We start from the raw sequence: 13,718 nt of genomic DNA on the forward strand, positions 1-13,718 counted from the left end.
TATTGAAACATCATAATAGCTTCCTCCATGGTCATAATATTCCAGGCATTGCTAAACCCCAGCTCACAAACCTGTGGACGTTTTCAACCACCTATCAGAAAAAACAACTTCTCAGCCTGAAATATAGGGCTTCATAACATGACTCTAGCCTTATTTTTGACCACTTGCCTACCCTAATGGTCCCTACATTCTCCAAAGTCTTCAATTTCCCTACATATGTCTTTGCTCAAGGCTCCCTCCACCCTCTAATATTGCTTAATCTTCAAAGGATCTCATTATTAACATAATTTCTTGTGGTTTTTCTTCCCTCCCTTTGAAACCAAACAGCATCACTTCAAAGTTTCTTATGGTAAGTTCTGATTTACACATGACCACTTGCATACTTGTGTTCTTCCTCCCTGAGGAGAGGAGAGAAATATGGGATTAAAGACCTGACAATTTGTTAACCTCTCTTCCAATCTTCAGCAGTGACAGAAATGCTCAAACAAGCATTCCCTAACTTACATCCATCATTTAAGGACTCGGCTGATAATGTTTCAGGAGGAAGGGAGTAGAAAGAGGAGGAAAAGCAGATTGCTGGGGACCTACCATGTACTCTATATCATGCCAATGCAGATAGCATCTGATTTACTAGGAGTATTATTCCTGGCATAGAAGGGAAGGAGGAAAAAATAGCCTCATTTTTTTTTTGACAGGCAGAGTGGACAGTGAGAGAGAGAGAGAAACAGAGAGAAAGGTCTTCCTTTGCTGTTGGTTCACCCTCCAATGGCCGCCGCGGCTGGCGTGCTGTGCCGATCCAAAGCCAGGAGCCAGGTGCTTCCTCCTGGTCTCCCATGCGGGTACAGGGCCCAAGCACTTGGGCCATCCTCCACTGCCTTCCCAGGCCACAGCAGACAGCTGGCCTGGAAGAGAGCAACCGGGACAGAATCCGGCGCCCCGACCGGGACTAGAACCCGGTGTGCCGATGCCACAAGGCGGAGGATTAGCCTATTGAGCCAAAGCACCGGCCAATAGCCTCATTTTATGCATTATTCTCTTAATTCCTGATTTGGCTGACTGGAACCCAAATTGAAAGAATATATTTCCAGGCTCATGCTAACTCAAGTGCTCCTGATTTCTGTAATTCAATCTTTCTTAAAGCTTCTTGTTAAAAGAGAAAGTTCAGATAATTGGAATAAAAACAAAATACCAAGAAAATAACCTTAAAAATTCTCCCAAAATAGGGGCAGGCATTGCGGATCAGAGGGTTTGGCCACCACATGGGATGTTTGCATCCCATATCAAAGTGCCAGAGTCAGAGCTCAGCCTTAGTTTCTGATCCAGCTTCCTGCTAATGTACACCTTGGGAGGCAGTAGATGATGGCTCAAGAGCTTGGGTTCCTGCCACTCATGTGGGAGACCCAGATGGGGTTCTTGTCTCTTGGCTTCTTCCTGGTCCAGCCTTCGCTACTGTGGGCATTTGGGGAATGAAACAACACATGGAAGACCCATGTCTGTCTCTTTCTCTGCCTTTCGAAACAAACAAGCAAACATTTGCTAAAATCCCACAAAAATACAACTATAATACAACTATAGTTATAGTGAAAAAGACTTGGGCAGGAATAACAAGCTGAAAATTGTACTTTCTATTATGGCTCTTCCTTACCTCTTCCTAGGGCTCCTCTTTTCCCCCACCAATCCCCCCCCCCCAAAGCCAAAAAATACATTCAACCAAAATTTATTTTCTGGAATTAAAAAAGTATTAAATTTTGAAGCTGGTGCTGTGGCACAGTGGACTAAGCCTCCACCTGTAATGCTGTCATCCCATATGGGCACCAGTTCATGTCCTGGCTGCTCCTCTTCTAATCTAGCTCCCTGTTAATGGCCTGAGAAAGTAGCAGAGGATGGCCCAAGTGCTTGGACCCCTACACCCGTGTGGGAGAGCAGAAAGAAGCTCCTGGCTCCTGGCTTTGGATTAGCCCAGCTCTGGCCATTCCACCATTTGCGAAGTGAACCAGCAGATGGAAGACCTTTCTCTCTCTGTCTCCCCTCTCTGTGTCTATAACTATATCTCTCAAATAAATAAAATATTCTTTAAAAAGTACTGAATTTTATAAATGATGGTCAGTATGTCTACATATGGTATAATATATTTTATGTGTCAGAGATGAAGAAAAACCAATGTTAACAAATGCATGTATCTGTATTGGATTTTGGCCTAGATAAACTTCAAAGATGTTTCTTCTTCAAAGCACCAAAGGGGAAAAGCATTAGTTTTTATGTCTGTTTCTTAAACTTACGTGTTTTTGGCTTGACCATCCTGGAAGCACATTTGTCCCACCAATGCAGCAGACTGGTCCCCTAAACACTGAAAATACAAATGACAATGATGAACATGGACTAAGACAATGTTATTAATTTCATTTTTAGAAGAACAAAGCCGGTGCCGTGGCTTAACAGGCTAATCCTCTGCCTTGCGGCGCCGGCACACTGGGTTCTAGTCCCGGTCAGGGCACCAATCCTGTCCGGGTTGCCCCTCTTCCAGGCCAGCTCTCTGCTGTGGCCAGGGAGTGCAGTGGAGGATGGCCCAAGTTCTTGGGCCCTGCACCCCATGGGAGACCAGGAGAAGCACCTGGCTCCTGCCATCGGATCAGCGCGGTGCGCCGGCCGCAGCACGCCTACCACGGCGGCCATTGGAGGGTGAACCAAGGGCAAAAAGGAAGACCTTTCTCTCTACCTCCCTCTACTGTCCACTCTGCCTGTCAAAAATTAAAAAAAAAAAAAGAAGAACAACAGGTTTTACTTTTCCTTTACTATTTATCAAGGGATGAATTGTCTGTTTCTTAAAGTTTCTCCATATGGTCATATTTTCTATTTGTTAATATCGCTATAAGAGAGAAGGTATGGGAAGGGAAAGTTAGAATTAATTAACTCAAAAGATTCTCAATGGCTCACAGTTTCACGTAAGAACAAAAATAAGGCAATTTTGCTGCTCTTACTTATATTCCCCTGTTTAGGAAGGGGTAGACTAATCAATTAAGGTAAAGGAGGAAAGTCCTAACACAGAAGCGGGTGGGGATGAGGAGGTGGCAGGGAGAGGTTTGGTGATAAAACTTACCCCAGATATTGGCACACCTTCTAAGGCCCCAGCTTTCTAATAAATAAAAATTTTAAAAAAGATTATGAATAATCACAAACTTTTAGTTCTACTAACATAACCGCAACAGAAATGCACATGAATAGCGATGTGCCAGAGAACGTAAGCAGACAAGACAAAGCAAGTGTCTTAACTACATGAGTAGTATAGAGACAGATTCTAGAAGTATTCCTAGAATGACAAGAAGGTACACGGTATTGGAGAATGAACACATACAATGGATTGGGAGTCAGGAGGCATACACTTTGCTTCTGGTTAGTTAGTATTTATGCCACGAGCAGGCCGCTGAAACCTCTATACACCTCAATTTATTAATGTACAAAAGGAAGACTGGGCTACATGACTGCCAAGTCTATTAGTGCTTGGCTATTATTGCCATTATTAAAAAATGAATAACATATCTTATGAATAGCTATCAAACCAGTATGGAACATATTTATTTAAGAAGGCTGTATTTTATCAACTCTTCTTTCTACTCAAGCTGCTCTTAAGTAAAAAAAAACACAAGAGTGTTCTGGTATTGGCAAACATCATTCTTCAAATTTAGATAAATAACAGTTCATTTATGTCATGATGAGTGGTTTTTATTTTGATCAATATGGCCAGTATGCTAGGAAGAAAAACGAGATTTAAGTGGCTGATTGTGGGCTTTACAAACTTAATTTAAAAAAAAAACATACAATAATGCAAAGCAATTTCTACTGATACTATAGAACCAGGGAAATTAAGGAATGCGACCTCTAAAATAGTGGCGATGCACTGTGAAGAGCATGAAACTAAAGCTCTGGATTAGCTCCTTGGTCTACCATTTGTGAGCCTGCCTCCTGGGCTCTAGGAGCTTTAGGTACCCTATCTGTTAAATTGTGGGTAAGAAAAGAATCCACCTTGGCTGGCGCCGCAGCTCACTAGGCTAATCCTCCGCCTTGCGGCGCCGGCACCCGGGGTTCTAGTCCCGGTTGGGGCGCCAGATTCTGTCCCGGTTGCTCTCTTCCAGGCCAGCTCTCTGCTGTGGCCTGGGAAGGCAGTGGAGGATGGCCCAAGTGCTTGGGCCCTGTACCCGCATGGGAGACCAGGAGGAAGCACTTGGCTCCTGGCTTCAGATTGGCACAGCACGCTGGTGACAGCACACCGGCTGCGGTGGCCATTGGAGGGTGAACCAACAGCAAAGGAAGACCTTTCTCTCTGTCTCTCTCTCACTGTCCACTCTGCCTGTCAAAAAAAAAAAAAAAAAAAAAAAAAACAAAAAAAAACCATCCACCTCACATGGATATGAGGATAAGGAAATAATAGCAGATATGTAGAAACTCTTTACAAAACATAAAATTGATAGCTGCTATTATTTTATTTCATGTTTAAGGTAATTCAAGATCTGCTACTTTTACTTATTATATATATTCTTTGAAAAATTCCTAGAGAGACATCAAGTAAAGGGTAACTTTCACAAAAGGCTTAGAGTGAATCAATAGGAAACCTAGAGTCTGTATATATTCATATATTTAAATACCCAAAGAAGGTTTTCATATATTTTTGAAATGATCAGACTATCAGTAAGATCTACTATGTGTGCTCAGCACATAAAGCACTCCTTTTCCTTCATGGGGAGGGGCCTCTGGAGTATTCCTGGAGCATCCTCTGATGAAGCATGCAGAAAAAGTTTCAGTGCATTTCCAACTAACTGGTCTGAAAGGCTGGTCAAGGTATCATTTATGATAGACATTTAAGACTTTTGAAAACTATGTCTAATTTCCCTGTTATGCTAAAGCCCAAAGCACATCACAATAGTACTTCGTAATGGGCACCATCAGAAGCTCTCATTCCAGGAAACTATCTTTTACTTTAGAAACATCACTCCCAGTCTTATGGAGACAAATAAGATCACAGTTTTTTAGAAAAGAAAACTCTGACTAGTGTTTAATAATAATTTGGAGGGTCATAGAAATTCCAGAAACATCTGTTTAGCAAATTGACTTTTGCTTGTCTCAAAATAAATGGAAATGCACTGTATCTTTTCCAAATCAATGGGTAACATAAGTGCTGGGCAACCTACTCACCAGGCTATGAGAGATTTTCTATAGTCAGCAAGGAGGAAAAAGAGGGACAGAAGCATAATATTTTAAATTCAGGAGAAATCTAGATCAGTTAAATTTTTTTTCAACCATCCTCTGATACTGTTTCTCAAGAATAAGTTTTGTTCCCTGATTCAAGTCAGTATGTTAATAGCTATGAAATTACCAAAGCACTTTTATTCTAAGTAGTGACTAAGTCTCCTTTAAGAAACTCCATATTCCATAAAAAACTTTATTATAAATGAAATAGTTGAAAATTTCTGTTCAAGCTTTATTCAGAGCACTTGGTCTTCAACTCGATTATTACTAACTCTGTAAGTAACGTTTTTAATATTTTTCATCAAGTGTCTAAAATATTCTTTTGCAATTTCTTAGTTTTTTTTTCATAAGCTATATCATGAATTCCAGATTTTTATGCTCAAAAATTGATTCACATCTTCCTAGGGGTTTTCCATTCTTGGTGTTTAATAACAGACTCTCAGTGATGCTAGGTATATTTTTTGCTAAAACTACTTTTTTTCCTGGGTTTCAATGATAGCAGCCATAAAAAGGGAAATCAGTTTAATTAGAAATCCCAAAATTAGACTCTTTTTTTTCAGGTCCTTTGCTAAATTTTGCTCAGGCTGACAAAGACTGTAATATATTCACATAGTTTGATCCTTAAGAGATTCGACAGGAAAAAGAACACTGTTAAAATGTTAAAGAGTCCCTCTTCTGAAATCAAAGCAGGCATCACAACTAATCAGCAGGACTGAAAGAATAACCTGGCTCAAACACTCCCACACCATCATCTAGAGTTAGATTATGCCATTACTTTAAAATTAATAATATTAAAAGAAAAACCGAATCAATGTTATAACTATAAATCAGTTGGTAAGAAAGACTATAAGGCTTTTAAGTTATAAAACTATTTGAACACTAAATTCTTATTTTACACAGTATCAACATTCATAGAGAAGTCACTAATCCCAACTATGAAAAACAACACAATTGAGCTTTAAATTTTGAATAATGGTTAAATGAAAAACAAACAAAACTTTTCTTTTCCTTTCTGTTTTCCCCTTTCTTTTCTTTCTTTCTCTTTTTTTACCATTAGGCCATAGATTTCAGAAGAACTCCGGACATTTGGAAGAATTTCCATTGGAATTTCAAAAAATCTGAAAAACAACAAGATATGGTATGTTAAGACTGTTAATAAATATGTAGAAATATTTACATGTATTTAAACATAAAAATGTAAATAACAAATAGAAATATTTGAGTATAGAGTTAAACAGTAAATACTTAAATAAGAAGAACATAGTTTATATGCTTGGATGAACACTCCAACTTATAAAGCCACTAAACTAATAAAAATTAAAAAGCACACAGAAATCAAATTACTTTTCTAAAGGAACCTATCCATGAGGAATAATTAATTTGGCCTGTTTATTATAAGCAATAACAAACTCTTTAATAAAATACAGTATAGATTTGCATATTGCAGTTGGTAAATCAACTACACTGACATCTGAAAACAGTAAAATTTAGCTTATAAACAGATAACATAATGGGGAAACTTTTCTTAAGGGAAAATCCAACTCACTCGCAGAGCTCTTTATCCCATTCCAAAGAATGAATATTGAAAAGCATCGTCCTACTTGCATTTGTTACATCTGTACAGTGGACACCTCCATTGACTCCTCCTGTCAAACTCTACACAGAATAAAAAAGACAGGTTATATTTATACTTATTTGCAACTTAATTTACATACTATTAAGGCCCATAACAAGCAGCACATAGAAGAAAAGAATGGAACATTTCAATTATTTAGTTTTAAAGTTTTTAGCAGTGTCCAACCAAAATAAAATGAGCCAGACAAGTAATTTAAAATTTTCTAGTAACTACATTAAAAGAGTACAAACATGTAAAGTTAACCTTAATAATATGGTATATTTTATTTAGCTTAATATATATAAAATATCATCTTAATGTGTACTCAATACCAAAATTAAAAGAATTCTATTTTCTTTCTTTAGTACTAAGTCTTTGAAATCTGGTACATATCTTATATTCACAGTATATCTCAATTCAGACTGAAATGCTCAATAGCCACGTGTGGGTAGTGGCTACCATATTGGTACAATTCTAGTTAATTTATGGTTAGATATGATATTTTTGTTTTCTTCCTCTGATCTTTAGAAAATTTAAAGTCTTATTAAATTTGGCAAGATTAAATAAATTGGCCGGCGCCGCGGCTCAATAGGCTAATCCTCCGCCTTGCAGCGCCGGCACCCTGGGTTCTAGTCCCGGTCGGGGCGCCGGATTCTGTCCCCGTTGCTCCTCTTCCAGGCCAGCTCTCTGCTGTGGCCCGGGTGTGCAGTGGAGGATGGCCCAGGTCCTTGGGCCCTGCACCCGCATGGGAGACCAGGAGAAACACCTGGCTCCTGCCATCAGATCAGCGCGGCGTGCCAGCTGCGGCGGCCATTGGAGGGTGAACCAACGGCAAAGGAAGACCTTTCTGTCTCTCTCTCTCACTATCCACTCTGCCTGTCAAAAAAAAAAGTATATAAAAAAAGTAAAAAGAAATAAATTGAGATGCCTGTCTCTTAAAAATTTTACAGAACGTTGTATTATCCCTCCACCTAATTTTTATCTTTTTTTTCTTTTTTATTCTTTAAGATTTATTCATTTATTTATTTGAAAGTCAGAGTTACACAGAGAGAGGAGAAGCAGAGAGAGAGAGGTCTTTCATCTGATGGTTCACGCCCTAGATGGCCACAACAGCCAGAGCTGCGCCGATCCGAAGCCAGGAGCCAAGAAATTCTTCTGGGTCTCCCACATGGGTGCAGAGGATCAAGGACTTGGGCCATCTTCCACTGCTTTCCCAGGCCATAGGAGAGAGCTGGATTGGAAGAGGAGCAGCAGGGACTAGAACCTGTGCCCATATGGGATATCGGCTCTTTAGGCCAGGGCGTTAACCTACTGTGCCACAGAGCCGGCCCCTTATTTTTATCTTTTTTTTTTTTTTTGACAAGCAGAGTGGATAGTGAGAGAGAGACAGAGAGAAAGGTCTTCCTTTTTGCCATTGGTTCACCCTCCAATGGCCGCCGCAGCCGGCGCACTGTAGCTGGCGCATCGCGCTGATCCGAAGCCAGGAGCCAGGTGCTTCTCCTGGTCTCCCATGTGGGTGCAGGGCCCAAGGACTTGGGCTATCCTCCACTGCCTTCCCAGGCCATAGCATAGAGCTGGCCTGGAAGAGGGGCAACCGGGATAGAATCCAGCGCCCCAATTGGGACTAGAACTCGGGGTGCCAGTGCCGCAAGGCGGAGGATTAGCCTGTTGAGCCATGGTGCCGGCCTGTATTTTTATCTTTTTAAAAAGATTGATCTTATCTATTTGAAAGGCAGAGTGTCACAGAAAAAGGGAGAGACAGAGAAAGAGATCCTTCATCTGCTGGTTCACTTCCCAAACAGCTGCAATGGTTGGGGCTGGGCAAGGCCCAGAATCTCTAGGTCTCCATAGGTGGCAGGGGCCCCAAGCATTTGGACCATCTTGGCTGCCCTCCTTTGTGTACCAGCAAGAAGCTGATTCAGAAGCAGAGAGCTCCAACATGGAATGTGGCTTTAGAGGCAACAGCCTAAGCCACTTACCACAATACTGCTCCCCTTTTGTTGTATTTTTATTTTTTGATTAACAATTTGCATTGAGCTATGTCTATACTTGCCCAAGCATATATCCTGAAAGCAGAGTTTTCACCTCTGTCATGTTAACACCTTCCTACCTGAACTGCAGACACCAAGAGGCTAAGAAAGAACAAAGGTGGACAAAGGTGAGCTCTGAAAAGTATTTCCTCTAGTCTCCTATAGCTCCCACAGCCTATATCCTGCCATACTCTGAGCTAATCACCCAACTGTGACTGACAGATGTGAAAATGACTGGTCAGGAGTACAAACCAAAACCTTCCCTGGCCAAGCGCAGCAGGGAGGGTGGCAAAGGTGCCTCTTCCTGGGAATGGTTCTGAGATCTGATCTGTGAACCTGGCAAGTGAGAACAGGGACAATATTCCCTTCAAATTCCCTGGAATGTTGAAAAGATCATCACACACTTATGGAAGTATTTACAAATGAAATTTTATATCTGAGATTTGCGTTAAAATGATCTGTGGAGAGAGTATGTGAGTATAGCTGAAACAAAGTGGCCCATAGGTTGATGATCAATGGACCTGGCTCACCAGGAAAGAGGTTAACTGCACTATTCCCTCTACTATGGGGAATAATGGAAAATGTCACTGTAAAAATAACAGATCTAGAGAGCTAGAAATCCAGAGTTCTAGAGATCTAGAAAGAGAGCGAAAGAGAGAGAGAAAGAATATGAGAGAACCACCACAGGATAGTAATTTTAAGAAGTATCTTGGAAAGGTTTGAAATGTTAAGTTTTTACTCATTCTTGTTCTGCTTAGGCAAAAAGATTAAGAGAAATTTCCACTATCAGTTTCCCATTATGATTTTATTCCACAAGAGACAGCTGTTTAATACTGAAACCAAATGATAAAAGTATCCTAGGTGTTTTGTCGCATTAGTTATCTCTTCTGGGGCAGGCGCTGTGGTGTAGCGGGTTAACACCCTGGCCTGAAGCACCAGTATCCCATATGGGCGCCGGTTCGAGACCTGGCTGCTCTACTTCTGATCCAGCTCTCTGCTGTGGCCTGGGAAAGCAATAGAAGATGGCCCAAGCACTTGGTCCCCTGAACCCATGTGAGGGACCTAGAAGAAGCTTCTGGCTTCGAATCAGCACGGCTCCGGCCGTTGCGGCCATCTGGGCAGTGAACCACTGGATGGAAGACCTCTTGGTCTGTCTAACTCTCTAACTCTTTCAAATAAATAAAATGAATCTTTAAAAAAATAGTTATCTCTTCTAAAAAATGGCTAGTGGGAAAGAAGTATATGATAAGCAAGAAAAAGGCTACCCACATTACTTATCCCAAAGATAACAGGTATGAGATGTGGTTTTCACTGAAATAAATCAAGAAAAAATAAAGAGGAAGTAGGCAAAGGTACCTCTCAAATAGAGGCTGAAATGATTTTGTTCCTTCTTGAGTGGTTTTTCTTAATAGTGCTAAAACTTTACAACTGTTAGTAGAAAATAATAGGTCAGGCAGTCTAAAATAACTTCTGAGAAAACTCCCCATACATTAATTGTACTTATACATACCCAAATAAGCCATGAATCAATGGTCCCAAAAAGAGCTCTATTTTCTTCAACAGCCTTCTGAACTTTTCTCACATTGTCAAGGAGCCAACGAAGTTTCACTGCACTGAAGTAAGTACTAAGTGGAAGGCCTGTTTTGGACTAAAACAGTTATGGAGTTCAGTCAGCAAATTAACTTTATTAGTTTAAAACGAAATCACAAAGTCAAAAAATTCAACAAAACACAAAACATTTAGTGGTCCAAAGGCAATCCCATTGTATTATGAAAGAAAATATTTTTTCTATTTCATGACACAAGAATGTTCATGCACAAAGATCAAAGCAGTATGTTTACAGATCAAAGAGCATCCACGTAACAAGGCAAAGAGAAAATTAAATGACACAATGTCCTGCAACTACACAGTGACAATGTACATGCTATCTTTTGCAATAACTTAGTATTATGTTTAGAGCCTAACCTGAAGCTCTGTTATTTATTTTATATTTCATGAAAGTGATATTTAAACAATGACAAATCAGGGAGCATATCAAATCATAAACTAATGACCATAGCCAGAAAATTTTGTCTTCAAAACAGTAATATATTTTTTAGGGCTGGCATTGTGGTGTAGTGAGTTAAGCTGCCATCTTAACAAAGTCAGAATCCCTTGTGGGTATCAGTTTGAGTCCTGGCTGCTCTACTTCCAGTTCAGCTCCCTACTAATGTGCCTAGGAAAGAAGTGGAAGATGGCCTAAATGCTTGGGCCCCTGCACCCATGTGGGAGACCCAGAAGAAGCTCCTGTTTCCTGGCTTTGGCCTGGCCCAGCCCTGGCCATTGTGGCCATCTGGATAGTCAACCAACGGATGAAAGACCCTTTCTTCTCTGTCTCTCTCTCTCTCTGTAACTCTGCCTTTCAAATAAGTAAAATAAACCTTTAAAAATATATTTTGTGTGTGCACACATATATTCAAACATAACTAATATAAAATTATTGTAGACGAAAACAGAGCTCAAAGACATGCCAGATTAAAGCAATCAAAATTGTTCTATGTAAGAAAGCAGGTGAATAAGGTTATAGGGTGAAAATGAAACACATATGGGCTTATCAGTCTTTCTTGAGAATGGGTTAGATCCAACTCTTAGTTATGGTAGTAATTAAATGTCATATTTTTATAAAGCCTAATTAAAATGGTTAACATAATACACACATATAAAAATAATGCAACTATCTTTTCCCTCCTTGATCCCTACTCCCATTTATCACTCAGCTATAAAACTTGATATCTTTTTCCTTCTTATCTCAGGTGAGTATGTTTCGCAAGAAAACTCAAACCAAAAGATTTAACACTTTAATGTAACCTGTAAATTAAGAATCTTAACACTAGGTTTTCTAACTTTCCTATCCTAGAAAAAAAAAAGGTTCAAAAAAATGGAAGGAAATAATTTATGGAAATAATCTTAATTGATTTGGAGATCCCACAGAGACAATAGTGGGCTGTACATAATATATTATTTTCATGATATAGATAGAAAGTGTAAAAGTTCCCTGAAATGGCATCAAAGACAAAAACATGCATCCCTTGAAGCAAAGTGCAACCAGAGGTAGGGGTGAGGGTTAGCAGTGTGACAGAGAACAGAATAGAGAATGCCTAAGGGTTTATTCAGGATAAGCCTTAAGTTGGTGGCTAGGGAACAGGAAATGATTTGTTACATTGTTGCAAGTAATGAGATTTGAACTAGTTTCACAACCAAGTACCAAAAGAAAATGCCATGAGCATCCCACTGACAAACAAAACAGGGAACTTCCTTTTGGGTCCTAAAAGAATCTGGCTTTGATCTTGCTAAGAAAGTGCCTTGCCTATTTCAAAACTTGTCTTCTTCTTCATTTATCTGAAGAGACATTTATATCACTGAAAATGAGGGAATTTTTATCAGCCTTTTTCATATAAAGAAAGCGGAAGAGAGTTCAATAAAGAGTTAAGAGTGTCTTCTACTTTCTTCCTTGAACCCAGCTTCCTAAAAACTCCCAAGTCCTCAGAACTTCCTTCATGTGGCAGTCAAAATAATAGGGATGAATTTAGAAATCACGGCTGAATTACAGAAAGCACCCATTGGGGGAGTACTGCTTAAGCCAATGGGACACATTTTAATCTCTCCAGTCTATAACCTTTGCGATATTATTGTTCTAATTCACCACAGGACAAGAACAATGTCTGTGGGAAATAGTCTATAAATTGCATCATATAACTATTGTGCCATAAGATGTGGTGCCCAGATAATCTTTCTGGTGAAATTTATAAGCTTTTAAAGAAATAAACATTCTTACAATATAGTTTAAGAGATCTCTTTCTTACCTTGACAAAGTTATTATTTCCTGGAATTCTTTTACTAAGATTCTCAACAGTAGACTGGGTTCTTAGATCAAGCCACACTATAAACCGAAATATAATAATATACATGAAAAACTTCATTAAAAATAAGGACTTAATGAAATCACTACCAAGGACAGGATACTGATTAGTTTCCATAAGTAATTAAAATGCTGGAGTTTCAAAGGACAGAAATTAGGAAATTAGAAATGAATGGGCATATTGTTAGAAGAGAATGAATTTGAGGAAGAATTTAAGGTTTTTATGCAAAATTATGGACCAAGTTAGGAAAAACAATACAAACCTTAGGGTACTTATTTTATAATTCTCTTATTGAAAAAATCCACAGAAATATTTGGAATACAGATTTTGTTAGTATACATGAATTCAGAGATCTAAAAACTAGGCTGGGTAAATGGCAGAGCAAAATGCACATCCTAGAATCACTGTGCAATGTGTAAAGTGTTATCTTAGAAAAGTTGGGAGTAATTTGTGACAAAGACAAAGTAGAGAACCTGATCCTATTAATGCAGAAACAAAAGATTCAGTCTTCCATGTATGCTAGACTCAAAACTCCTTGGAAGTTGCCATTCTTTCTCTATGCTGGATTGTGAGAGGGAAAAAAATCCTCATTTTAATGATTCAACACTTGTTTTCCACTAAGTAGCCATTGTTTGCTTTCTGAGAACCTAGTAGAAAATATCTGTTTTGCTTAATGACAGAAGGGTTGAGGAAGCAAAAGCATGAACTAGTACATAAAGCAATTGTGAATGGTAACCAAAAGAAGAATAAGCTGAGCTTTCTTATTTTTAAGTTACGTACTTTACTTTTGTAACTTTTGATCTATGAGTGGTCACTTGACATTTTTAGAACACAGACTGTACAGATGCCTCCTGAAAGACCTGTCAGACCCATACTGTGTGTAAAGACCTCAGGGAAGATTATATAAGATTACCCACTCACATCTCAGTGCTG

At 39.2% G+C, this 13,718-nt stretch overlaps 1 protein-coding gene across 5 annotated transcripts in view; it reads right to left on the minus strand.

Annotated features, from left to right (window-relative positions):
- The window catches only part of GK (glycerol kinase), an 83,377-nt gene that overhangs the window by 33,019 nt on the left and 36,640 nt on the right, over positions 1 to 13,718 (minus strand). For 3 of the 5 annotated variants that reach the window (XM_062184570.1, XM_062184566.1, XM_062184568.1), the window contains 7 exons: positions 12,729 to 12,805; positions 10,397 to 10,534; positions 6,788 to 6,897; positions 6,293 to 6,359; positions 5,188 to 5,205; positions 3,098 to 3,133; positions 2,280 to 2,347 (listed from right to left, as the gene is read on the minus strand). In XM_062184570.1, coding sequence (XP_062040554.1) covers positions 2,280 to 2,347; positions 3,098 to 3,133; positions 5,188 to 5,205; positions 6,293 to 6,359; positions 6,788 to 6,897; positions 10,397 to 10,534; positions 12,729 to 12,805 — 514 coding nt within the window. The remainder of the gene's footprint in view (positions 1 to 2,279; positions 2,348 to 3,097; positions 3,134 to 5,187; positions 5,206 to 6,292; positions 6,360 to 6,787; positions 6,898 to 10,396; positions 10,535 to 12,728; positions 12,806 to 13,718) is intronic. The other 2 variants (XM_062184571.1, XM_062184567.1) reach the window with 1 other exon arrangement.

The sequence above is a fragment of the Lepus europaeus genome, chromosome X (assembly GCF_033115175.1).
Source record: "Lepus europaeus isolate LE1 chromosome X, mLepTim1.pri, whole genome shotgun sequence".
Lineage (NCBI taxonomy): Eukaryota > Metazoa > Chordata > Mammalia > Lagomorpha > Leporidae > Lepus > Lepus europaeus.